Source organism: Bombus flavifrons, chromosome 8, assembly GCF_040668555.2.
Source record: "Bombus flavifrons isolate JBK064 chromosome 8, iyBomFlav1_principal, whole genome shotgun sequence".
Lineage (NCBI taxonomy): Eukaryota > Metazoa > Arthropoda > Insecta > Hymenoptera > Apidae > Bombus > Bombus flavifrons.
Window position 1 is genome coordinate 876,004 of NC_138449.1, and position 22,335 is coordinate 898,338.

The following is a 22,335-nucleotide window of genomic DNA, read 5'->3' on the forward strand; positions in this document are numbered from 1 at the left end:
CGATATTTGTAAAAGTTGTACATCCTTTGATCTCCCTGTTTCAAGAGTGATTTGTTCCACGCGTTTGCTTGAAATGGGACGATCGTCGTTGTGTTGGACCTGTTGGGTTAATATCTTTAAAAGTATAGATTTTTAGCCATTTGGAAATATAGATTCTTTCGATTGATTTGAATTGGTGCATTTAATATTGTTAGTAGAGGAAAATATGAAGCAAAAATATAAACTGTACAGATAAGAGTAGAGGTGAAATAAAAAATGAGAGAATGTAAAATGCAAATTGTTGAAAAGGTCGAATGAAAGTGCACAACAAATGCGATTAAAGAAAAAAGGGATAGATTAATACATGTTGCAATGGTAGGAAAAGATAGTATAGGAAGGGAAGAAGAGAAAGAAAAGAGCGGGTGGGGAGTTGGTGCAGATCGGGTGCGACGGTGCTGCTAGTTTAGCAGTTTTCACCCTCTGGAGTAAAAGCGCAAGCGCTAATGTCCTTTCCCGAAGCTCGGTACTACACGCCAGTAATCCGTGGAATGCCAAGGTAGAAGGAGCTATTTTTTCGAAGAGACGCAGCAGGTATTACTGTAAACTTTTCTTGCTATTTTTGATTAGGCGAATTATAGACATATATTTGTAATAAATAGACAACGTTATTATTGTATTTTGCTCGATCCATTAGGTGCAAGTTACCTCCTGCACACTCGATCCGCATCTCTTGCTTTCTTTGCACACTTTCTTTTGCACGCAGTATGTTGTTGTTGATCGTTTTCACGGTTAATTATTGGCCTGTTTGCTGTTGAAATTTTGTCCCAGTTACTATATCACTGACTCCCTGTCCTCGTTCAAACACGTACAATCGTGTATTGGTTGTGAGAAATGAGAAGTTGATTTTCAATCCAATGTGTCTGGATTTTAGTTAAATTTCGTCAAGATCCAAATTTCATAGATCTACGATGTGCGTAAGTTTGCATCCCGTATCGAGAGATACGATTCTGCGTGATCACATAAAACAGAGTGAACTATTCCAGTGATCGAACGAACAAACGGACAAATTAAAGATAGGGATGCAAACGAACTCTGGATCGTGAATTAAACTGTTCTATCGTCGTCCAGAAATTGCGAATATATGTATAGAGCATAGAATGCAAGAACGATGGCGTTATAATAGGTATGCATATCTCGCTGGAAATCTAACAATTAAATTGCAACCGACGATACATATTTCCTCTCTCGGTTGTCTCAAATCATCGATAATCGTCGACCCATGTAATTTTCTTGGTCTTTATCGCTGACAAACACTCTCAGACCCTCCCTCTCCCTCTCTCTCTCTCTCTCTCTCTCTCTCTCTCTCTCTCTCATTGTCCCCCCCCCCTTCCTTGATTATAAAGTGAGTAAGAGTCAGCGATCATTCTAGCAGCTCGATATCTATTTGGTCAATGATCGATAAAACAATAAACAGATTTAGTTTCGTTATCGATCCGAAAACATTATCTATCTGGTTGGATATGTAGACCTAAGCTAGCTAGGTTGTGAAAGAGAAGTAAAGCCGTTGAATCAGATGACAATTAGCGTCCAATCGAAAAGGATGTTTTCATTCACAAAACGATTCGTTTCGCGCCATTTCTACGTGTACTTTTCTCATACGCTCGATGAATTTGACATTGCGTTGGTCGATCACGTGGCAGGATTTTCAAATACCGATGCTATTACGAGCGGGATTCGATTGATCATATCGTTTCGCGTTACAGAGACGCAGCTCCGAATAGTTTAAGAATCGATGGTCGATCGAAGAAAGGAGATTGCCGTTGAAAGCAAGAACAGAGACGAAGATCGAACAGGATGAAGACGTGGCGCGTTCAAGTATCGATTTCGTATGGACCAACCAGTTACATGGAACGATCGAAGCAAAACTCGCTTAGATCGGTTTAATGTTTTTGCAGATAATACAAATGTCGATTTCCGTATCGCATTCTTTTGAGGATCTGGGCTAGGAGAGAAAGCGAAATAAGATTTTGTGCCATAACGGTGATAAACGTATTGTGATCCGTTTGACTTTCCTCCTCACCGATACTCGACTCGGTTTGTTGGATGAATAGAATAGAAAAGAAAAGTAGGAAATAAAGGAAAAGGAAGCGCCGGGAAATAAGTATCGAAATAAGGCGAACGGACGGAAAGACGGACGTATAATAGGAAAGAAGAAGTGATTAAGAGAAAGTGCTGAAGGAGTGAAGAAGAAAACCGTTGGCGGAGAGGTGAGAAAAGTGGGCGGCATTACCAAGATCAAATAAAAGAGCCTCGTGACGGAGGGGCTTCGTACGGCCCTGGCGCGACTGCGGCACTGCACCCCCACAGGGGGTTCTCTGCCAAATACACCGAATCCGCCTTCCACCCCGGAACATAGAAATCACGTGAGTATTGAAAATTGGCAAAATAACGCAAAGAAAGAGAAAAAGAAAATGTGATTGATGTGTTTGATACGATAGGAGGATAGGAGTGCATGGATGGAATGAACGTGCGCGCGCGCGTGTGTGAGGAAGAGAGAGTGGAGGCGGAAAAGAAAGAGAAACTGTGAGAGCGATCATCAGTTGGCGTGGTGAATGTTTGATGAAAACAGGGATGTCTGGTGGATGGTCGCGGGTCGAACCGTAAAAACGGTGGCAGCTCAAGGGGTAGCGATGGGACCGATTCAGCAACAGCCGAGTCACAGCAGCAGTCGCAGTCGCAGTCGCAGTCGCAGTCGCAGCCGCAGTCGCAGTCACAATCACAGTCGCAGTCGCAGTCGCAAACATCGCGTGTTTCTAATGCCAGCGCACATCGTCACAATGGAACGGAGAATTCGCGCGAAACCGATTTGTTGTCTCACGCTGCCTCCGCGTTACGAAGACTGCACTTTAAATCCGCAGGCGGAAGTCGCAGTTGTCGCACCGTTCCAAAAGTGGTCGTTATGGGTTCGAGCACCGCTTCCGAAACAACAATCAACACTAGCACCGACAGCGCCAACACGATGCTCACCATGGTAAGATTATCGAGGGTGTACGGGTTAACCGTGTTAACGCGTATGCGAATGTGCGCGTGGAAAAGGATGAGAAGTTCGAGCGAAAAATGAGTATTTAATCGTAGGTGACGACAACGGACGGAGAGCAGCCGGACGACAGTTTTGATTTGATGGATATTCCATCGGAGATGTCACCACCGGCTGCTACATCGTCGACCGGTGGTCAGTCACCGGAGCCGATTCTATCGGCTGTAGCTGTAATCTCCTCACCGTTACCAGTCCACGCTTCGACCTCTTGTCCGATCGAATATTCGACCCCGGACGAGAAGGGACTTAAAACTGGCGCGACTTTGAGATCAGAACTTCCAATCGATTGTTTGGATATTCGAACATCTAGTGTTTCGAATCTTCTCGATGAGACGGAGATTCCTTCGGTCGATGCAACGCCCATTATCATCCACGGTACCGTCAACGAGGTCGGTAAAGTTTCCGTCTCCGGAAGAACCCCGCCTCTTCCAGATCTCCGAGCGACCGACTTTTTCAGGTTTCTATACCATTTTTTATCCATTCTCGTTTTCCTCATATCAATTACGTCACTCGACTTTACTCTTATTTTGCTTGTCCTTCCACACATATACACACGCGCTCGCATACACACACACACATACAGCACACCAGTAAGGGGTTCGATGGATGCTGGTCAACCAGACCCGGATGGTCTAAATCCGTTGCTAACCTTGCTTGTTGGAAGATCCCGTGGCGAAGATGGGAATCGAGAGAATCGAATAGTAAACAACATCGGTGAGAAGAAATACGGGGAGGGAAAACCGAATGTGAATGTTACGACGAACCCTCTGGACATATCGTTGATAGGAACTTGCACCGATCAAAGTAACAACGATCAGTCGTCCGATGGTCCTGGTAGAACAACCAGTGCCACGAGCAAACCTCGAGGAAAACCCGCCGGTAAGTCGAAATGATCAATTCGACGTTAATATTTAATTAGTATTTAACCGTTTCCCATATTTCTAATTAATCTCGTGTTTCGTTGATGTATTTAACGATAAATAGGTGGATAATTTATGCCGATTCGTTTATGTCGATCGTTGTAAAATGCGGAAAACATAAGAAACTGCTCGCGAGCAAACAAGTAGAAATAGAAAATAATCGAAAGACGAAAGAGCGAACGAAACATCTAGAGACAGGTTTTAAAGCTGTTCTCGTTAAGAATATCAATTGTGTTGTTTTCTTTCAGAATCGCATCCCCTCGTTTCAACCATTCATTCATGGGTCAGGCTCTTTTTCCCGTTTTGCGCAATAGGTATAAAGTTGATTATGACCGAGTTGTGCTTCGAGACTCTTTATTTCCGAAACTGAGAAATCACCGAACCGACTTTACGCATATACCATGTGTAAACTCGTTAAAAAACCGAGTACATAATTGATTTGTTCAAGTCGAAGTCGAGAGCGGCTTGAGCAGGACGATCATGGCACGATAGTCGCCGATCGTCAACGGTTGGTGGTGCCTCGGGTTCGCGCTGATCTTGTCCACCAAACGAATTTCACGGTTCCTTCGTTTCCGCCTCTTTTCCTATACCGTTATAGGATCCAAATATGAGCAGTACTAGTATTCTCATGTTTTTACTTTTGATTTAATTATATTTTATTCGCCACATCTCCTTGACATTTCGATGCTGTGTTTGCTTCCTAACTCTCATTTTCTGTTTTTCTCTCTTTTTGCTCCTTCTTCATCTCCTCCTTTCCCCCCTCCTCTCTCCTCGATCAAAAATGATTGAAACGAGCATACATGTATGTATATTGTACATATTTCGTTCGTGTTCGACAAAAGTATTTGCGTGTATTCGACATTTCGTTTAGTAACGGTTGGTATTGCTTGGTCGCGGCACGCTTTCCATGACTAGATTTCATAAAGGAACAACTTAATTTCACGAGAATCAACGTTGATCGACGATAATTGATGTAAAAAGCGGAACGGAGTACTACGATGGCGAACGTTCGAGGGAATGTTTCGAGGAGAGAAGAATCGTCGCTCATTAACATCACACACAGTTTCATTGCATTGCTCTGTATTTTTCGAAGCTTGAAAAGATGTAGTATGCTACGATATCCAAAAGCGCATGTATTGTCGACTTTGCCGGTTAGCTACTATAACTATAAATAGGTAATAACGCCTCGATCGCCATACTGCAAGTGCCGTCGAATTGCCGCCCTGGATCACGAAAATCTCCATTCGCATTTTCTTTTTAGTGCTCGATCTCTTTTCTTTTTACCTCTGCCGAAATATTGTCTTCCTTCCGTTATCGTACTCTCCATTTTGGTCTCGCGTTACTTTAACGTCGTCATTTCTTTCTTTTCTTTTCTGTTCACGTTTTCTCTCGTTTTCGTGAATCGATATCTTCAACGCGCGCGCGCGCGCGTGTGTGTAGTATTTCCGCCTATCAATCTGTCTACTCGTTTCTCCGTCTGTCTGTCCGTGTACTAGTCAATTCATAACGTCGGTGCCTAAAGATACACGAGTTTCCGAAATATCGACGACGAAACGAAGAGAAAAATGAACGCAGACAAAGACAAAAGAAATCGAGGAACAAATATTGTATATATGCGCAGAATACGGCAGCATAGTCGTCGATGATTGGAAAGACATTCCTTGGTGTAGTTTTAAAAATCATGTTACTATGTGTATGTGTAGATACACGCGATATTCAATGTTCCATCGCGAATTGTGGGCGGCAATTCTGCTTGAAAGACGCACGCGTATGTGTTTCACGCGTAAGCTTAACACCTTGAAAAAAGACTCTCCCGGCATCGCACGTTTCTTGGTCGCGAATAATCTGTTTACGCGAAACCACCGCAAAGATGTAGCGGTGAAAATCGAAGTAGACGAGAAAGTACTTAGATCTGATATCGAGGACCGACGAACGGAAACGGAAACAGAAAGGAAGGAAAGTAAAACAGGTGACGATGGTGATGGTGAAAAGGAAGGTGAAAGTGAAAGAGGAGGAGATGGAGGTGGAAGAAGAATATATATAGAGAAAAAGGAGGAGGAGGAGATGGAAGAAAAGGCAGGAAGCGTGGAACGTTGAAAAAGGGCAAGATGAATTCCGTGTTCGTTCGTACGATCGGCTCCTCTCGGCCGGTGAATCGCGTATGAAAATGCAAAAACGAGAAAAGGGAAAGACGAGGACGAAGATGGGGGGCGCGGACAGAGTTGGGATGGGAATATGTATACAGCGTTGTGAATCAACTGCGAAAAGGTGATAAGAAAGAAAGGAAAGACAGGTGATGCAAAATGAAATGTAACAGACGAGGAAATGCTCGATATTCGGTGCTCGGAGATCTTTTTATAAGTACCAATGTAAACTGCAGTCAGGATCGAGGAACGAGGATAACGGATGTTTACTTTCTAATGCCGAAAAGGAGGCAACGCGAGTGGAAATAAGAGATCGACGCAAGCGGCAACAATCGTGGTGCAACAACCGTCGCTGTCATTGGATGGATCAGCCGGAGCTGCAACAATATTGCTGCACCCAGAGTTGGACGTTAGACGTCGAGAGGAAAATATGAGACAATTGTTGGATGTGGCCAATACCTTGACCTTGCAAGAAATACACGACTTTGAGATGAGGTTCGCTTATTATTCTTATTGGACGCTGTTACACGCGTGCATTATCATTTTACTCTATTATTCGTTAGACGTAAAACATAACAATGGTTAGGTATTTTCGACAAGTATGAAACAACCGATCTTTCTCTTCGTGGAATGTTTCAGGTACGGTAGTCCGCACCACAGTCGGTCTCAGTCGGTTAAGACTCCCGGAAGCCGTTCATCGGGCAGACCAAACTATCTGTGTCTTCCACAGCAGAGATCAAGAGTCGCGAGCATGCCAAATACCGGCGTTGAAGAAGAGTATTATAGACTTCGACATTTCAGTATAACTGGTAAAGGAGTTGTAAATCGAGGAGACTCGTTGAAAAGTCGGAGATCTCGATCAAACAATAGCGTCGCTTCGAGTAACTCGAGGTGAGATTCCCCTATTTCCAATCCCTTTGTTTTTTCGTTTCTCGACAGGAATAAGCCGGTTATTGCATTAAACAACAAACTCAAGCGAAATGAGAAAAAATGAGAAAACGAGTGAACGGACCGACGACAATCGGAAGACAGAAGGAGAAGCAGTAGTAGTAGTAATAGTAGTAGTAGAAGTAGTAGTAGTTGTTGTTGCTGTTGTTGTTGTTGTTGTAGGAGGAGGGGAGAAACAAGAAGGAGAAGAAGAAGGTGAAAAAGGAAGAGGAGAAGAAGAAGAAGAAGCAAAAGAAGAGGGCGAAGAGAAAGTGAAAAACGACGACTTTATAGTATAAAGTTCCACACGGCGATTCTACTCTAAATCGAACGCGTGAGTTTACGTGTAGCATTGAGCGTTTGAGCGACGTAGACACACGTGTTGGACCTTAGAGTAGAATTTCAATGCTGCGCGCAAAGTGTATCACACAAAGACAAACACTTGCATCGCTTCCGATTGTCATCGATTTTTCTAAAATAGACTATTCCGAGCAAAAACGAAGTTGTCGTTAAACAAATACCGGACAGATGACATAATCGATATAAATTACAAGTTACGAATTTCTTTCTTTCCCTATATCACGTGTATGTAAATATCGATTATATACTTGTTTTTTCTCTGTTTTTTTTCGCCCTTTTATCGGTTTCTACCATGGCGTGACTACCAACGTGATTTGGCGATGCAGCACGGAACATTTAACAGCTTCGTATCCTGGATCGGCAAGAAATTCTGCAGCGGGATCGTTGGCGAGTTCCCGCGAAAGCAGCGCGTCTCAGGGACCAACACCGTATCGCGTTCTAATGCTGGGAGCTCCAGCCGTAGGAAAAAGTTCGCTGGTTTCTCAATTTATGACGTCGGAATATCTTCATGCGTACGATACATCGATCGGTAAGTACTAAATATTAATTATTAATTAATATTATTATATATTATAATATATAATATTAAATATAATTATATATAATATTATATTATAATATATATTAATTGTCAGTATTACTTTTACACTGTCCGGTTTGCCTCAAAGCTATTGCACGATATCAAGCCTGATTTGTTTCTTCTTTTTCTTCCTACCTTTTTTCCGTTCCTCTCTTTCCAATCTATCGTCTCTGACTTTTTGTTCCTTCTGTCCTCACGATACCGTGATAAAACACTATGCTCCCGTCGTTTCTTTACAGACGATGAATCGGGAGAGAAAACCGTCAGCGTTCTTCTAGCTGGAGAAGAATCCGAACTGACTTTTATCGATCACTCTAGCACTGAGATGACGGTACGTTGCGAATTACACGTGTATGCATGCCCATTGTATTGCTGTGTTAATGTACATAATCGAAAGTGAGGAAAATTTTTTATAGAATTTACCCACGTTTGCTTATTATTAGATGAATTATCGGTTTACCACGCGTGAACGATATGTCGCCATCGAGCTATGAAATGTACGACATACGCAGATCGGGAATCAGAATCTGAATCGAGAATCTCGAGAATAGATGGAATAGATTAATAAAGGGAGAGAGAAAAGGAAAGAATGTGCGAGCAAGCGGGAACGTGAGAAGGAATAGGGTGCGCGGTCGAACGCGCACATGTGGTTAGCAGTAAGCATGTAGTGTAAAACTCGGTGTGCCATCCTGAAGAGCGATTGACGATCATCGAGCCGTAACTATCGGTCAACCGTAAAACGGTCCAGCGATCGATCGAACCGTCTAACCGCGATATCTTATATATATATATATATATATATATATATATATATATATATATATATAAGATATCGAACCGTCTAACCGCGATATCTTATATATATATATATATATATATATATATATATATATATATATATATATGATTCATATATATGTATATACATATATAAGATTCAACAATATATATATATATACACATATGGCGAGTTGAAAATCATAATGGTGTACGTAAGTCGGTGTTATTTTTCATAAAACGTTATTTGCGTCCATTACCGTGAAAGATTCGGTAAAAAATCTTATTAATGTTATGATAACGTAAGATCGGTCAGTAAAGAGTGGGGAATAATACTTCGAAAAATTGAAACAGCAGCAAAAGTACTGGAGTTAAAAACATATTCGACTTAGCGGTACCACAAATCGGTTCGACTCGCAGACCGATACTATTGGATACGACATATTCGTTCCTGTCGACGACGAGTGATTTCTTTTTGCAGCCGGAAACCTGCATAACTACATACGAACCACACGCTTATTGCGTCGTCTATTCAACGACCGATCGGGCTTCGGTACGCGTGGCGGAAGAAGTTTTGCAAACACTTTGGCGCAGCGACTACGTGTCGGCTCGAGCGGTGATCCTTGTTGGAAACAAAGTCGACCTCGTTCGCAGTCGATTAGTCTCGACCGAAGGTAAGAAGCCGTGTAACTTACCCGACCGTTTCGCGATAGGTCCTTTCATTGTTTCGTATCATTTAGCTAGCTCGTTGATACCTAAGCTATCATTAGATCCCTCCGAAAATTCAAGTATGGGAGATCACCGGAAGATATACAGTATACAATACATACATACAGCATCGATTATCGTTGCCGAACACACAGACGCGGAATCGCCATACCAATATACCTCCATTCCTCCCTTGATTTTTCTTTCTATTCTATTCTATTCTATCCTATCCTATCCTATTCAGCTATTCTATCCATTTTATATATTTTATTCTATTCTATTTTATTCTATTTTCATCTTTTTGATGGATACAATTCTATTTCTATGTTGTAGAGGGGAAATCTATGGCTACATCTTACGACTGTAAATTTATCGAAACATCGGTCGGAATCAATCATAATGTCGACGAACTTCTCGTTGGCTTGCTTACGCAAATTCGACTGAAGCTCGAGAACCCTGAAAGAACAAGGGACCTATTTCGGAAGAGATCGCGAAAGAATCGTAGCAAATCACCTTTAGGATCTTGTTCTGAAAACAATTCACCGAAAAAATATCGCGGTAGTCGTACAAGTACCAGTTTAAAGGTACGAAATTTATTAGGTAAGGTATGGGCAAGAGATAGCAAGTCCAAGAGTTGTGAAAATTTACACGTTCTGTAATCGTTTGGACGAAGAAATGCGACACGACATTCTATTCCTACTCGATCAGAACGTTACTAAAGTTGCTTTCAATCTGCAATTTCTTCGTTTTTCACCTTGGTTTCTTCTCTTCTCATTTCTCTATCGTTCTCTTCTTCCTGGTAGTTGTTTTTATCCCTTTTGCCTTCATTCATAATTTTCGATCTTTATTCCATTTTTCTACATAACTTCTTGAGCTTCGATTGCTTTGCATTTCGCATCGCGGGGACCAGCATTCATCAGACCACTAGTCAATTCTCTCGTTGTTTCCTATTTTACTCTAATCGTATTGGTGTTGTAAGTTTTAATGGAATCGGTTTATTGGATAAAATACGGTCCATCTAAATACATACATGATCGAATAGCTTGAAAAGCGTTTATAAAAACGTTTTTGTGAAACTTTAACTACGTTTCGACAATGGAGTGCGTGTCAAGGAGTCACGAATAGATCGAAACCTCGAGTATAAAATAATTCGAACGAGTTTTCTCGGTTTTTTCCCTAATTCCTCTCTGAAATCAACTGTTCCAACCTCGAAATTATAAAAAACCGAAAGCATTGTGTGTCACTTACATATTTCGAGCTCTTTATTTTAGCTTGTTCACCTCTTCTCTCTCAAACTCTTCCTCTTACATCATTCTTTTTTTGTTGTGGTGCAATCAGTTTTATCGATCTCTTTACTCTTCGCATGTTTGATATACATATGTATATATTACTCCCGTTCTACGATCCAAACGCGAAGAAGTGAACCAATGTTCTTATGTTTTTCAAGCTCGCACGGTCGATGCACAGCCATAATCACATTAGGATTATTTTCTTCAAATTTCACTACATACCAGGAGTAAAAACACCATTTACATTATATATCTCTACATTAATATTAAATCGACAATATACATATATATGTATGTAAGCAGTTACTTCGTCTTTCGCAATTCCACAACTTTCCTACATTGGGTTTCGTCGTTACGTTAGTTGTCACGCAAATGTTGATTGAATGGTTGATTGGTTGAACGCAATCGTGAACAAACAGTACAAAAGTTTGTCGCCTTACTTCGTTCGTCACTTAAATGATACAGAGAATAAGATAGAGAAGGAGCGAGGGAAAAAAATAAGAGCCGAAAGAAAAATGATAAAACTAAAAAATGGAAAAATAAAAGATACACGAGCCGATTTTTTATCTCGCAAACCAACGTTAAATTATGTTTCTTATTAATCTGTTATGATATATTATGAAAATTTATAGAATAACAAACGCGTTTTTTCTTGCTTGTTAATCGCGAAGCGAAAAAATTGTAACGAATCGAGTTGTATCGCTTGAGCAAACAGATTAGTTTGCGTTTAAGTACATACGAAGAGAAAGAAGAATTTACTTAATAGAAAAGAGACAGGGAAACATAAAAAGAGGAAAAAAGACAAAATCACACATTTAGAGTACGATAAGTGCATAAATACAAGTTCACATGTGAGATTTTGTTCGTTTACGAGGTTTTGCAGATATGACGGATTTTTGGAAGACTGTCCGGTAAATTGTATTACTCTTTAAGTATACAACCAATTTTACCTTAGTCTGTACTGTTACCTTATAATAACCTCCCGTCCATCGACTAGAAAGAAATTTCTACGAGCCATGGCAATCGTTTAAATCGCCATTACTGCATGGAATCGTAACGAACGTATCGGACATTTCGAGTACACGAATGACCATAAATTAGTCGTTAAGAACCGCGCTACTTGTTTCCGCGAAAAGTTTTCATTACTTTTCGTGCCGAAACGAACTGTAATTGTACCGTGCTGTACCGTGCCGTACCATGCCGTACTATGCCGTGCATCGTACCAAATTTTAACTTTTAACCTTTCAAAGCGCATGTACGAGACTGATTTTCATTCGATTTCGAATATCGAACGATACCGCTGACGAACGGGCGTTTCGTTTCCTTGAGAAAATTGTTTGCGAAATAAACTACATGTTCCGATAAGAACAAACGTCGTCGATGCGCGCATGCTCTTTTACTTGTACTTTTTTCTCTTTTTCGAGAAAAGATCGTCCTCTGCTCTTCGCTAGGCCGTATTAACGACGAGAGCAGCGACGTTAAACGACAAGGACATGCAAAAGGAAATTGAGAATGAGAGGGCAAACTGTAATCGAAAGGACCAATTTGATAAGAAATAAGATGTGCAAAGAAAAATAAAAAGAAAACATTATGACTTTCATGAGTAGACTACGATGGGATGAGAATGGGGATGATGGGGAGCGTGCGAGCGAGCGAGCGAGCGAGCGAGAGAGAGAGAGAGAGAGAGAGAGAGAGAGAGAGGAGGGGTAGAAAATGAGGGATTTAAGGAGGGAAGAGTACGATGTTCGCTGATGATTATCCGTCCATCAATGTACACCTTGAAAAAGATATCCTTCGCAAACGACCATGCCGATTTTAATCAAGAGCTGATCGATGTTGACGAGCTTTGTTTGAAGGACCCACACGAACACCGTCTCTTGGAATGTGTGGTGGTGAATCGGTCGCACTGCCCTCTCGATATGGAGAAAATCTCGAGGAAGACGCAAGCGGACAAATGATATATGTACAATGTACATATAATACGTCTCGATTTTGACGGACACAACACGTGTCGCTTGTTGAATATGTATGTATGTATGTATGTATGTATGTATGTATGTATGTATGTATGTATGTATGTATGTATGTATGTATGTATGTATGTATGTATGTATGAACGTATGTGTGTTTGTTGTGCGTGTGTACGAGCGCGTGTTGTGTGCATACATTTATGTATTTATGTATGCACGTATGTATGTATGTACGTATGTATAAATGTATCTGTGTATGTATGTATGTATAAATGTATCTGTGTATGTACGTATGTATAAATGTATCTGTGTATGTACGTATGTATAAATGTATCTGTGTATGTATGTATGTATAAATGTATCTGTGTATGTATGTATGTATAAATGTATCTGTGTATGTATGTATGTATAAATGTATCTGTGTATGTATGTATGTATAAATGTATCTGTGTATGTACGTATGTATATATGCATCTGTGTATGTATGTACGTATGTATATATGCATCTATGTATGTATGTACGTATGTATATATGCATCTGTGTATGTATGTACGTATGTATATATGCATCTGTGTATGTAGGTACGTATGTATGTATGTATATACGTATGTGCGCATTTATGTATGTACGTATGTATATATGAATGTAATATGTATGTATATGCGATCGAATGCACCGACGAATACCCACATTTTGCGGACCAGAGCCTACCGATTAGGCAATTTCTTCGATCGATGTTATATTATATCCTTGTACCTGTATGCGTAGTAAAGCCGCGCTGATTTTATTGTCTTTTCTTGTTATTAGCGTATCAAACAACGTTGTTAGTATATTGACCGTTGCTATCGAGAATACGATTTTCTAGTGTATGGAAGATCGGGATACAACGAGAAATAGATTCAGATCGAATTTGCGATTCGATCCTGATCTTTACGCTACATGTCATGCCGGTGATAGCGATGACAATGACTATGACAACAGAGACGCTGACGACGATCGTTTCGATAATATATTACAAACATTTTTATTTCTATTTATATTTCTATGTCTGTACGTACGTCCAATATATCTGAAATAAGTTATCGTTTCATCCTTGTGTATGTATTTTAAAATCATAGAAATTAATTGTTCAGCGAATTATTATGCTGATGCGTTGATAATATTTCTCGTTTTTTCTTCATACATATGCATGTATATATAGGAACTACAAAATCTCTTGAAAGAAAATACTTCCTGAAGCATCGTGTGATCGCCAATTTAAGCACCCGATAAAAACCAAAGCCATTGTTTTCCAAAATTCCATTTCATCGTATACTAGTGATGAAATATTAATAATGTCCAAGAAAAAAAATGCGACACGTAGATGATACGGAATGCATGTAAATCGATAAAATAAAGATATAGCATTTTCTCATTCATCTAATTCGTTTACTACGAGTTGCACATGTTTTTTTCATAAAAATTTATCTTTTCGTATATTTTTCATGCGCAGCCACTAGCATCGCGTGAATACACGTTGGAGTATATACGCATGTATTTCATTTTATACAATGTTACATATAAGCCTCCTTACATAAATTCACAATGAAATTTCATTTCTTAAAAGGAAACTGTTTTTAAGTTGTTTGCTTTCTTATACATGTAATGTACATATAAGCACGACATTATGGGAAGACGCAAAAAAGAGGAAGAAAAGGAAAAGAATCGGAATTTAAAGGACTGTTACATTTTATTCTATCTCCTCTTATATGAAAGAACTAGTTCTTAGAAATAATTTCAATGCGTACGTATGTATTTATATACATGTGTACATACACTTGATAACCATGTAAGTAGGGACTGAGGACGAGCAATCGCAAGAAACGCATGAAACAGAATATGCGCCACTGTTATGTATGGATTTACTTGTGTATATGTGCATTGGGTATTAATAGCTTGCTGAGATGTCACAGAGTTACAGGCATCTAAAAGAAAGACTAACCTCTCCGTTTCTTATACGATAAATGGTTATATTCAACGCAACCTTGAACAATTTTAGATACTTTTCACACGACAATTCGACAAATATTTATTGAACGTAATCGAACTCAATCACATGCGGAATCACGTGCAAGGAATATCCCGCGATATTGTAAACCAAGGTAAAACGTATGATTAACAGTGAAATGTCATTTGGCGTTTAAGGATAGCAGTATGAAATGTAACTTTCCGTGAGTTGAACAATATCCAAGTGGATATATTTAACGAATATATTATATAAATTCTTCAACGTTGTATCGTTTAAAATTTTTTAGTGCAAGTAAACTTGGGTTGATGGATAAGAAATTGAAGGAAGACTAGAAAAGTTTCTCTATGCGATGGAGCTATTCCATTAAACTTTTCATGTTTCTCTTTTATATTCCATTTTAGATTCGCTTTAAAATACTTATTTTTCTCTCTTTTTTGTATTTATATCAAGACCATGTCAAAGCCTGAGACACCAAAATTTGTAACTGCTCTTTTTTCCTTCAAAGGAAAAAACAATGATGAGGTATGTTTCACTTTTTCTATTTTATTCTATATTTCTATAGATCGGTTTTGCAATTTCAACACTGCTGCATTTTTGTTTTAGCTGTGTTTTAAAAAGGGAGATGTAATTACGATAACACAGATAGACGAAGGAGGTTGGTGGGAGGGAACATTACATGATAAAACAGGATGGTTTCCATCTAATTACGTCAAAGAGTGCAGGGTTCCAGGTATTGTGCATGTAATGAAACAATCTGTATTTAATCATTTTGATAATTTCTAGATTCTTATGTGCTTACCTTTTATGTTGTTACTACATTTACAATATTTTTATTTTGTTTATAGAGAATAGTGTCTCGACTATGAAAGCAACTGAAAAAGTTCTGCAAGAATCTCCTGTGCATCAAAAACTAAATCGTGATATTGTATTGAAAGATTTGGTAGACTCTGAAAGAGTGAATGTAGCGGAATTGCAGGGTTTGATAAATAGTTTTTTACATCCTCTAGAATCTGCTAACATGTAAGTATATGTGATAAATTATTTATTAATTTTGTGGGAATGTATAACATACACATACACACACCTTTGCAATACTACAAATGAGATGTATTATAAATCTTCAATGTATAGATTGAACAAAGAAGAATACAAGCAACTTCTAGGTAATGTACATGAAGTTTTGGAAGTACATCAACGATTGCTATCCAATTTGGAAGCAGCTATGACACAAGATTCTAGAGTTGGAAATCTCTTTCTAACGCTTGCACCAAAATTAAAGTCCATTCATACAATGTATTGCAGAAATCATCCGAAGGCAGTATGTATTTTAGATCGGTACAGGTATGTATGAAATAAAAAAATTATTTTTATGTTACTTAAGTTTAACTATAGGAAAAGGATATGACACTTGAAAGTTATTTTCTTTACAAAATTAAATTCATTTCTTCTTCTAGAGATGAACTGAATGATTTTATGGAACGTAGTGGAGCAATATCACCAGGGATATTAGTATTAACAACTGGTTTAAGTAAACCTTTCCGAAGATTGGATAAATATTCTGCTATGCTTCAAGAACTGGAGAGGTATACGGAAAGAAATCATCCTGATAGAGGTGACACACAACGCAGTATAGCAGTATACAGAGAGATAGCGGTAAGTCGTTTGATTGTATCCTTATGTTGTTCTCTAGTTTAAGCTTCATAAGGATGTTTGGCATTTTCAGCAAAATACGTTACAATTTTTGTTGCGTTCTCTTGTAGGATCGATGTGCATCCATACGAAAGCAACGTGAGTTGGCGCTTCAAGTGTTAACCAGCGGTATTAAAGGATGGGAGGGAGAAGAGTTAAGTTCACTCGGGGAAATTCTTTATGTCGGATCTGTCACTTTGGCAAGCGGAACTACTGGTCAAGATCGTCGAGATAGATACTTTGTTCTTTTTCCAACGACTCTTTTAGTCCTCAGTGCCAGTCCAAGGATGAGCTCTTTCGTTTACGAAGTATATTCGACATTTTTTTTCTCTATATTTTATATCTTGTTGCATATCTCTCATCTTCACAGAAATGACTAAATAAATGCTTACATGTTTTCTCCATTCGCAGGGAAAACTTCCATTAACAGGTATTACTATTACTCAAGTGGAAGATACAGATGAAATAAGAAATGCTTTTGAAATTACAGGCAAGGAATCCGAATCATTTATTCGTTATGAAATAATATTAATCACCACGCAAATTCGATACAAACTTTACTTGACCTGTTATCAACAAAATTTCCATTTGATCTTAGGACCAATGATCGAGAGTATACTAGTACTTTGTGGTTCTAAAGAAGATCAGCAGCGATGGATCGAACTTTTAATACAGGAACAAACAACGAATAACAGTCTCGTGAAATCATCAACGACGTCACGCGTGAGTTACAGTTTACCTCCATATGCTCGTCTTTCAAGATATTTTGCAAAATTAGTCAGACAAAAAATTATACGTCCTGAACTTTTAAAAAAATTGCTTTATTTACAATACGTTCTGCGACCGGATATGAGTAATGTAAAAATGCGAAGGACTAATATAACGACATATGTCCTTCATCCGATGCAAACAAATAGTCAGGATAGTTGTTCATACAACTACTCGGCAAGTTTCGAGTCGAATAAGATCGCAACGGGGCAATCGTTCGTTGGAACGACAATGTTGCGTAAATCTACTTTGACTCTCAATGTGAAATATGCATTAGCAGATATTGATCTTAGTACTGTAGGAGTAACAAAGGGCTCATCTTTGACGGAAGTAATATCAACTGAAAATGATACACGAGGTGAAATTAGTAAAAGTTTACCACTTGTTAGTGTTGGAAGTTCTATTACTGCTGGTTTCGCCAATAATAATAATAATGTAAATACTGTAAGCGTTGTTGACGAACAACTCGCTTGTCGATCACGTTTCACGAATCTTGCTCGTTCGTTTCCAATTGGCTGTAACTTCCATCAAGATACATTTGGTGAAACGAAGAAGCACATAGATGTAGCGACCGCGATAAAGTGTTGGAAGAGTAAAGAATTCACTGACGAACAACCTATTATGGTAAATTCTGTACATCATCCATCCGTTCCTGTGTGTAATTCAAATATTATTGAGAATTGCTGTCAAGCGAATGTAATTAGTGTTGGATCATCAGATTCAGGAATGGCTGAAAGTTATCGATTAAATTCTTCTGAAATAAATTCTTTTTGTAAATCGTGTACGTGCGTTGAAAACAAGTACAGCATAGAACATCCTATAAGGATCTATTCTGATGAAAGTGAGAACGATGAGAATAATTTTGAATATCAGTGCGTTTGTACATCACCTTTTGGTTCAACCCCCAGGGATAGTGCTCACTTATCTGATTCATCGAAACACAATGATAATACTTTAGATCCTCCGACCTGCGAAACTGCTAGTACGATAGTTTACAATTCTGACCATGCCTTTGCAACGAATAAAATACAAACAAAAGAAAATATGCTTTCGAATAAATATGAGCATACAATGCAAAGAAGGTTTACACAACCTATACCGTACACACATCAAAGTATTGTACGAAAAGTTGGAAGGAAAGCAATTCAGCCAACTCGACCTGTCGAAAACGATTATAATGGAACACATCAAATATACACGTCAGGACTGTATGCCCATTGGTGGTTGAAGAAGTCTATACCACTTTCTGGATGCTCGGATCAAGGCAAGCTTCCATGGCATGGCTGTCTTTTTCTTCCTACTTGTTTAATTAGCGTTTTTGCTTGTTACTACTAATTGTATCTTCTTACACACGCGCGCGCACGGCACACGCACGCACGCACACACATACAGAGAGAAATGAAACGCGTACACGAGCACACAAGCGTATGCTTTCATTTCACAGCCATGTTGTGTGAAGTAAGCTTTCGCTTTACTAACGTCAGTATGCATTTTAAGAATCTAATTGGAAAAAGAAAATCTGCGTTCACTTGCATATATAGTTGGTTTATTTATGATTTTTCTTTCGTTCATTTAGAACATGGACATGTATAGAGCATGTTTCAAAATTATATATAATTTTTAGTTTAGTTATAATTAGCATAAATAATAAATTGATTTGCACTCTTTACGACTTATTAGATTTGCAGTCAACAAAGCGGGAAACAGCAACAACAACAAATGCAGCAACAGCAACAGCAACGACAGTCACAACAACACAGATCAATCACGGAACATTGTGTCTCCCTAGGAATTAGAACACCTTGGAGTATCGCTTCGTTACGACCAGCACCTCCTTTCTATAGCTTCAAAGTATTTGGTAAAATTGACATTTGGATTTATCACGCGTACGGCCGCCATACGGTATAAATATGAAATTTGAAAAATATATATCGTAACGTATATTCATAATAACAAGAAACATGTTATCACTTACAGATGAAAGACAATTTGAAGAGGATGCGATCATATTGAAGGTGATAGAGGCGTACTGCCTTTCTGTTAATGCTAGATTCACCGTGCATTCTGGAGAATCAACTTGTAGGTTGTGGATTACATTTTCGGTTTCTAAGATGTATAGTAGTGAATTTTTGTATAGTAACGTTTACATGTCGCATATCATGTTTACATTTTAGCAATGCTGGAATATGATTCGCAAAAAATGCGAGACAGAACGTCTTTGATGCATAATCGTGGAAATTGGGATTTTTGTAGTAATCGGTAATCATCGTCTAGTTGTTACAATATTTCCCATAATTGTATACAGTATACACAAAGAAAACGCTTCTAACATATCGTTCATTTTGAATAGGACATTATCAGAAACAGTTAGAACATTGAAAAATCAAATGACAGATTTACAATCGCAAATGTCATTATTGACGAAACAATTGGACGAAGAGAGAAGATCGAGACTTTCTTTAGCCGCAACGGTAAAACGTAGCATTGGTGTTGTGGACGGATCGGTACCTTAAATGTTCTTGACAAAAGATATAATTTCTTAATATAATGATCTGTGTTTTATCATATTTGCATCTTTTAACCCGATTCAATTTAAGTTTGACATTGGGAATGTTCTCTCTGTAAAATTTTCACACAGTGCCATTGTAATAAAAATAAAAGAATGAGTAACTGAACAATGTGTATAAATTATTTCAACTTTCATTCGTCTTAGATGTGAAATTTATTACTTATTTTGTTTGCATGGAAATCTTTAGGAATGTATATACATCATGAAATATGTTGACTGAACATATGTGTATGAATTTCTGTTACATCAAAAATGATGATTCAGAAAAAGAACATTCAATGAGTTCATCTTGGTTTATTTTTAATACGCTCTAATTCGTTTACTCTGCTTCGTGCGTGTTCTAACCTGTGCCATGCCATTTGAAGTACTTTTTGACTAGCATATCCAGAGCCTTCATGTGGTTGCCCTAAAAAGGAATAAATTTAATAAGAGAGTAAAATAAATTAGATATTCGTATAAAAAGACAAGCTCACTTTCACGTGATCAAATGATTGTTTACCTGTAGAAACTTGAGTTAGATAATTAATTTGTTCGCTCAATTTTGATTCCACGTGTCCTAGTGTTTTTAGAAATTGCTGAGTTTGCGCTTCAGCTTGTTTCATGCTACTTTTCTCTTTACTGAGTTCCACAAAAGCTTGCCCTACACAAAGTAATAAGAATTGTCTTTTAGTTACACGAGAATTATGGTGTTACGTGGTGTTTATAAATAAGCGTTTGTTGATTACCTGCACTTTGCAAACACACAATAATATCCTTCTCAATCGTTTCAAGGATTTGTATTCTCTCCATCGGTGGCGTCATTGCGAATTAGTTGTTAGAAGCTAAGCGCAGTACTATTGACAATGACCTATTTCACGTTTGATTTATACGAGACTGTTGAAAAAATGACTAGAGGAAACCAAAATGAGAAACATAAAGTATCACGTAGTATGTTCAACATCGCACTAATGAACGTATTGTAATATGACCGAAGTTTACCGAAAATAATCGGAAATGGTCGAAACGCGGCGCTGTTTGGTATATCAATCGGTATTCCCAAAGAGGAAGTTTCCTATCTGACATTCCCTTCTATGTATCATTCTTTCTATGTTTCCTTTCTGGTTATACTTACAATTGAAATAAGTACATATTTTGGAGTAAGTACATATTTTAATCAATAGTAGTAACACAGTTTCATGTGTGGTAGTAAGTATATTTGTTTATTTAGATTATATTCTTTTGCATTATATATTTATGTTACATTTTGTGTTTCATGCGTTTAAAATGTAAGAAATATGTAATGCGACGAAGGATTTATAAAAGTATGTAAATTTATTTTCGCATAACTAAACAATAAAGAAGATTCTTAATGAAGAAAGCTGACGTGATTAAAAAAACAGTGGTATTACGCATGTAATAAGATATAGTTAGTATTAGAAATATTACTCGAGTAAACCATTTATTAAGAACAATAAAATCAACCAACTAGAATGGTATCGTCATCGAGGAATTGATATTCTGGTATTTCCAAATTAGTAGGTGCTGGTCCTTTACGTATGCGCCCAGACGCATCGAAGTGAGATCCGTGACACGGACAGTAAAATCCACCGCGTATAATACCGGAGTTAGGAATTGGTATGCAACCGAGATGCGTGCAAATTCCAATGACGATCAACCATTCCGCTCGTTTGACTCTTTGATCATCTGTCTCAGGATCCCTTAATGTCGCCACATTTATTACTTTCTCTTGTTCTATAATGGATTGGGAGCTGTAATGTATTTGAAAATGTTTCAGTGTTAAAAATAAGATTTGGATAAAGATAAAGAGCAGAGAGTGTAACCATCGGGAATGGATGATATTGGCTGAATAGCTCACCGATGGTAAATGAAGATCGGTTTTCCTCGCCATTTAAATACTGATACCTTTCCCACCGGTATATCTTGCAAATTAATCTCAATTTGCGCTTCTGCTAAAATGTTACGTGCTGGAGCCAGACTTAGTATGTAATGTAACAAGTGAGACTTGAACCCATAAAGTCCAGCAACACTGCCCACTAATCGAAAACAAAGGATCACGTTATCTTCATTGTCTTATCGTTCTCGGTCGCGCAAGTCCTTCTATCTCTTTTTTTACTGTATTTGTTTTTATTTTTCATAAACCTCGTACTCGTGGGAACGTACCAAAAGACATTATGTAACTTGATGTTTTTCGCTCATTGATGCTCCGTTTAGTCGACACATTCGAATTCTGAAGAGATTTTCGACGATATTCTTGAAAGCTAGCTTTGGGTAAATCAGTGTGTGCATATCGATTTTTTAAAGAGAATGTTAATGTGCTCGCGTTCAACCAATTCTCGAAAGGAAATCGAGAATAGATCGATGCGAAAGATGATGACATTTCTTCTCGGAGCTTGTACTGATTACTACCCATTAATATAACATGAAATTCGTTTGAACGTCGCGTTTTTATCTTGGTTGCGATTCGCGATTGTTTTTTGAAATAATTGAAAACGTGAATGCATCTCACAAAAGAAAGAAACTGAAGAGAAGGAATATAGAAACAAATATCG

The 22,335-nt window shown here is 38.3% G+C and overlaps 4 protein-coding genes across 11 annotated transcripts in view; 2 read left to right on the top strand and 2 right to left on the bottom strand.

The window, feature by feature from the left end:
• Positions 1-421: 421 nt before the first annotated feature.
• Positions 422-13,071, top strand: LOC138182205 (uncharacterized). Of its 4 annotated transcripts, XM_069117802.1 has the most exons (13): positions 422-570; positions 1,743-1,854; positions 1,935-2,402; positions 2,609-3,010; positions 3,115-3,533; positions 3,660-3,955; positions 4,245-4,310; positions 6,428-6,635; positions 6,780-7,031; positions 7,754-7,956; positions 8,247-8,338; positions 9,266-9,458; positions 9,826-13,071. In XM_069117802.1, exons 4-13 carry the CDS (start codon positions 2,939-2,941, stop codon positions 10,149-10,151), a joined length of 2,127 nt encoding a protein of 708 aa, XP_068973903.1. In that variant the 5' UTR covers positions 422-570; positions 1,743-1,854; positions 1,935-2,402; positions 2,609-2,938; the 3' UTR covers positions 10,152-13,071. The 4 variants fall into 4 exon arrangements, with proteins under 4 accessions (XP_068973903.1, XP_068973901.1, XP_068973902.1 ...); XM_069117800.1 differs by having other exon boundaries at positions 1,743-2,402; XM_069117801.1 differs by having other exon boundaries at positions 1,743-2,402; positions 2,898-3,010.
• A 1,477-nt stretch (positions 13,072-14,548) lies between these two features.
• RtGEF (Rho-type guanine nucleotide exchange factor) lies at positions 14,549-19,895 on the top strand. 4 transcript variants are annotated; one of them, XR_011173794.1, is made up of 13 exons: positions 14,549-14,962; positions 15,047-15,282; positions 15,364-15,490; positions 15,606-15,780; positions 15,892-16,101; positions 16,215-16,413; positions 16,521-16,757; positions 16,861-16,939; positions 17,048-17,172; positions 18,898-19,075; positions 19,195-19,300; positions 19,392-19,476; positions 19,568-19,798. XR_011173794.1 is itself a non-coding variant. In XM_069118270.1 (13 exons), the coding sequence occupies exons 2-13, from the start codon at positions 15,214-15,216 to the stop codon at positions 19,728-19,730; spliced, it is 1,749 nt and encodes a 582-aa protein (XP_068974371.1). In that variant the 5' UTR covers positions 14,552-14,962; positions 15,047-15,213; the 3' UTR covers positions 19,731-19,895. The 4 variants fall into 4 exon arrangements, 3 of the variants coding, with proteins under 3 accessions (XP_068974373.1, XP_068974371.1, XP_068974372.1); XM_069118270.1 differs by having other exon boundaries at positions 14,552-14,962; positions 19,195-19,296; positions 19,568-19,895; XM_069118272.1 differs by having other exon boundaries at positions 19,392-19,798.
• A 20-nt stretch (positions 19,896-19,915) lies between these two features.
• The window catches only part of MED11 (mediator complex subunit 11), a 72,641-nt gene continuing 70,221 nt past the window's right edge, over positions 19,916-22,335 (bottom strand). The window contains exons 1-4 of one of the 2 annotated variants that reach the window (XM_069118315.1): positions 20,643-20,761; positions 20,512-20,607; positions 20,286-20,426; positions 19,916-20,192 (exon numbers count right to left, since the gene is read on the bottom strand). In XM_069118315.1, the coding sequence (XP_068974416.1) occupies positions 20,071-20,192; positions 20,286-20,426; positions 20,512-20,587 (339 nt within the window). In that variant the 5' untranslated portion in view covers positions 20,588-20,607; positions 20,643-20,761 and the 3' untranslated portion in view covers positions 19,916-20,070. Of the gene's footprint in view, positions 20,193-20,285; positions 20,427-20,511; positions 20,610-20,642; positions 20,762-22,335 lie in introns of those variants that run through there. The other variant, XM_069118314.1, reaches the window with a different exon arrangement.
• Positions 21,044-22,225, bottom strand: LOC138182446 (cytochrome b-c1 complex subunit Rieske, mitochondrial). The gene is made up of 3 exons (XM_069118310.1): positions 21,947-22,225; positions 21,642-21,819; positions 21,044-21,534 (listed from the first exon to the last, which is right to left on the bottom strand). The coding sequence occupies exons 1-3, from the start codon at positions 22,194-22,196 to the stop codon at positions 21,243-21,245; spliced, it is 720 nt and encodes a 239-aa protein (XP_068974411.1). The 5' UTR covers positions 22,197-22,225; the 3' UTR covers positions 21,044-21,242.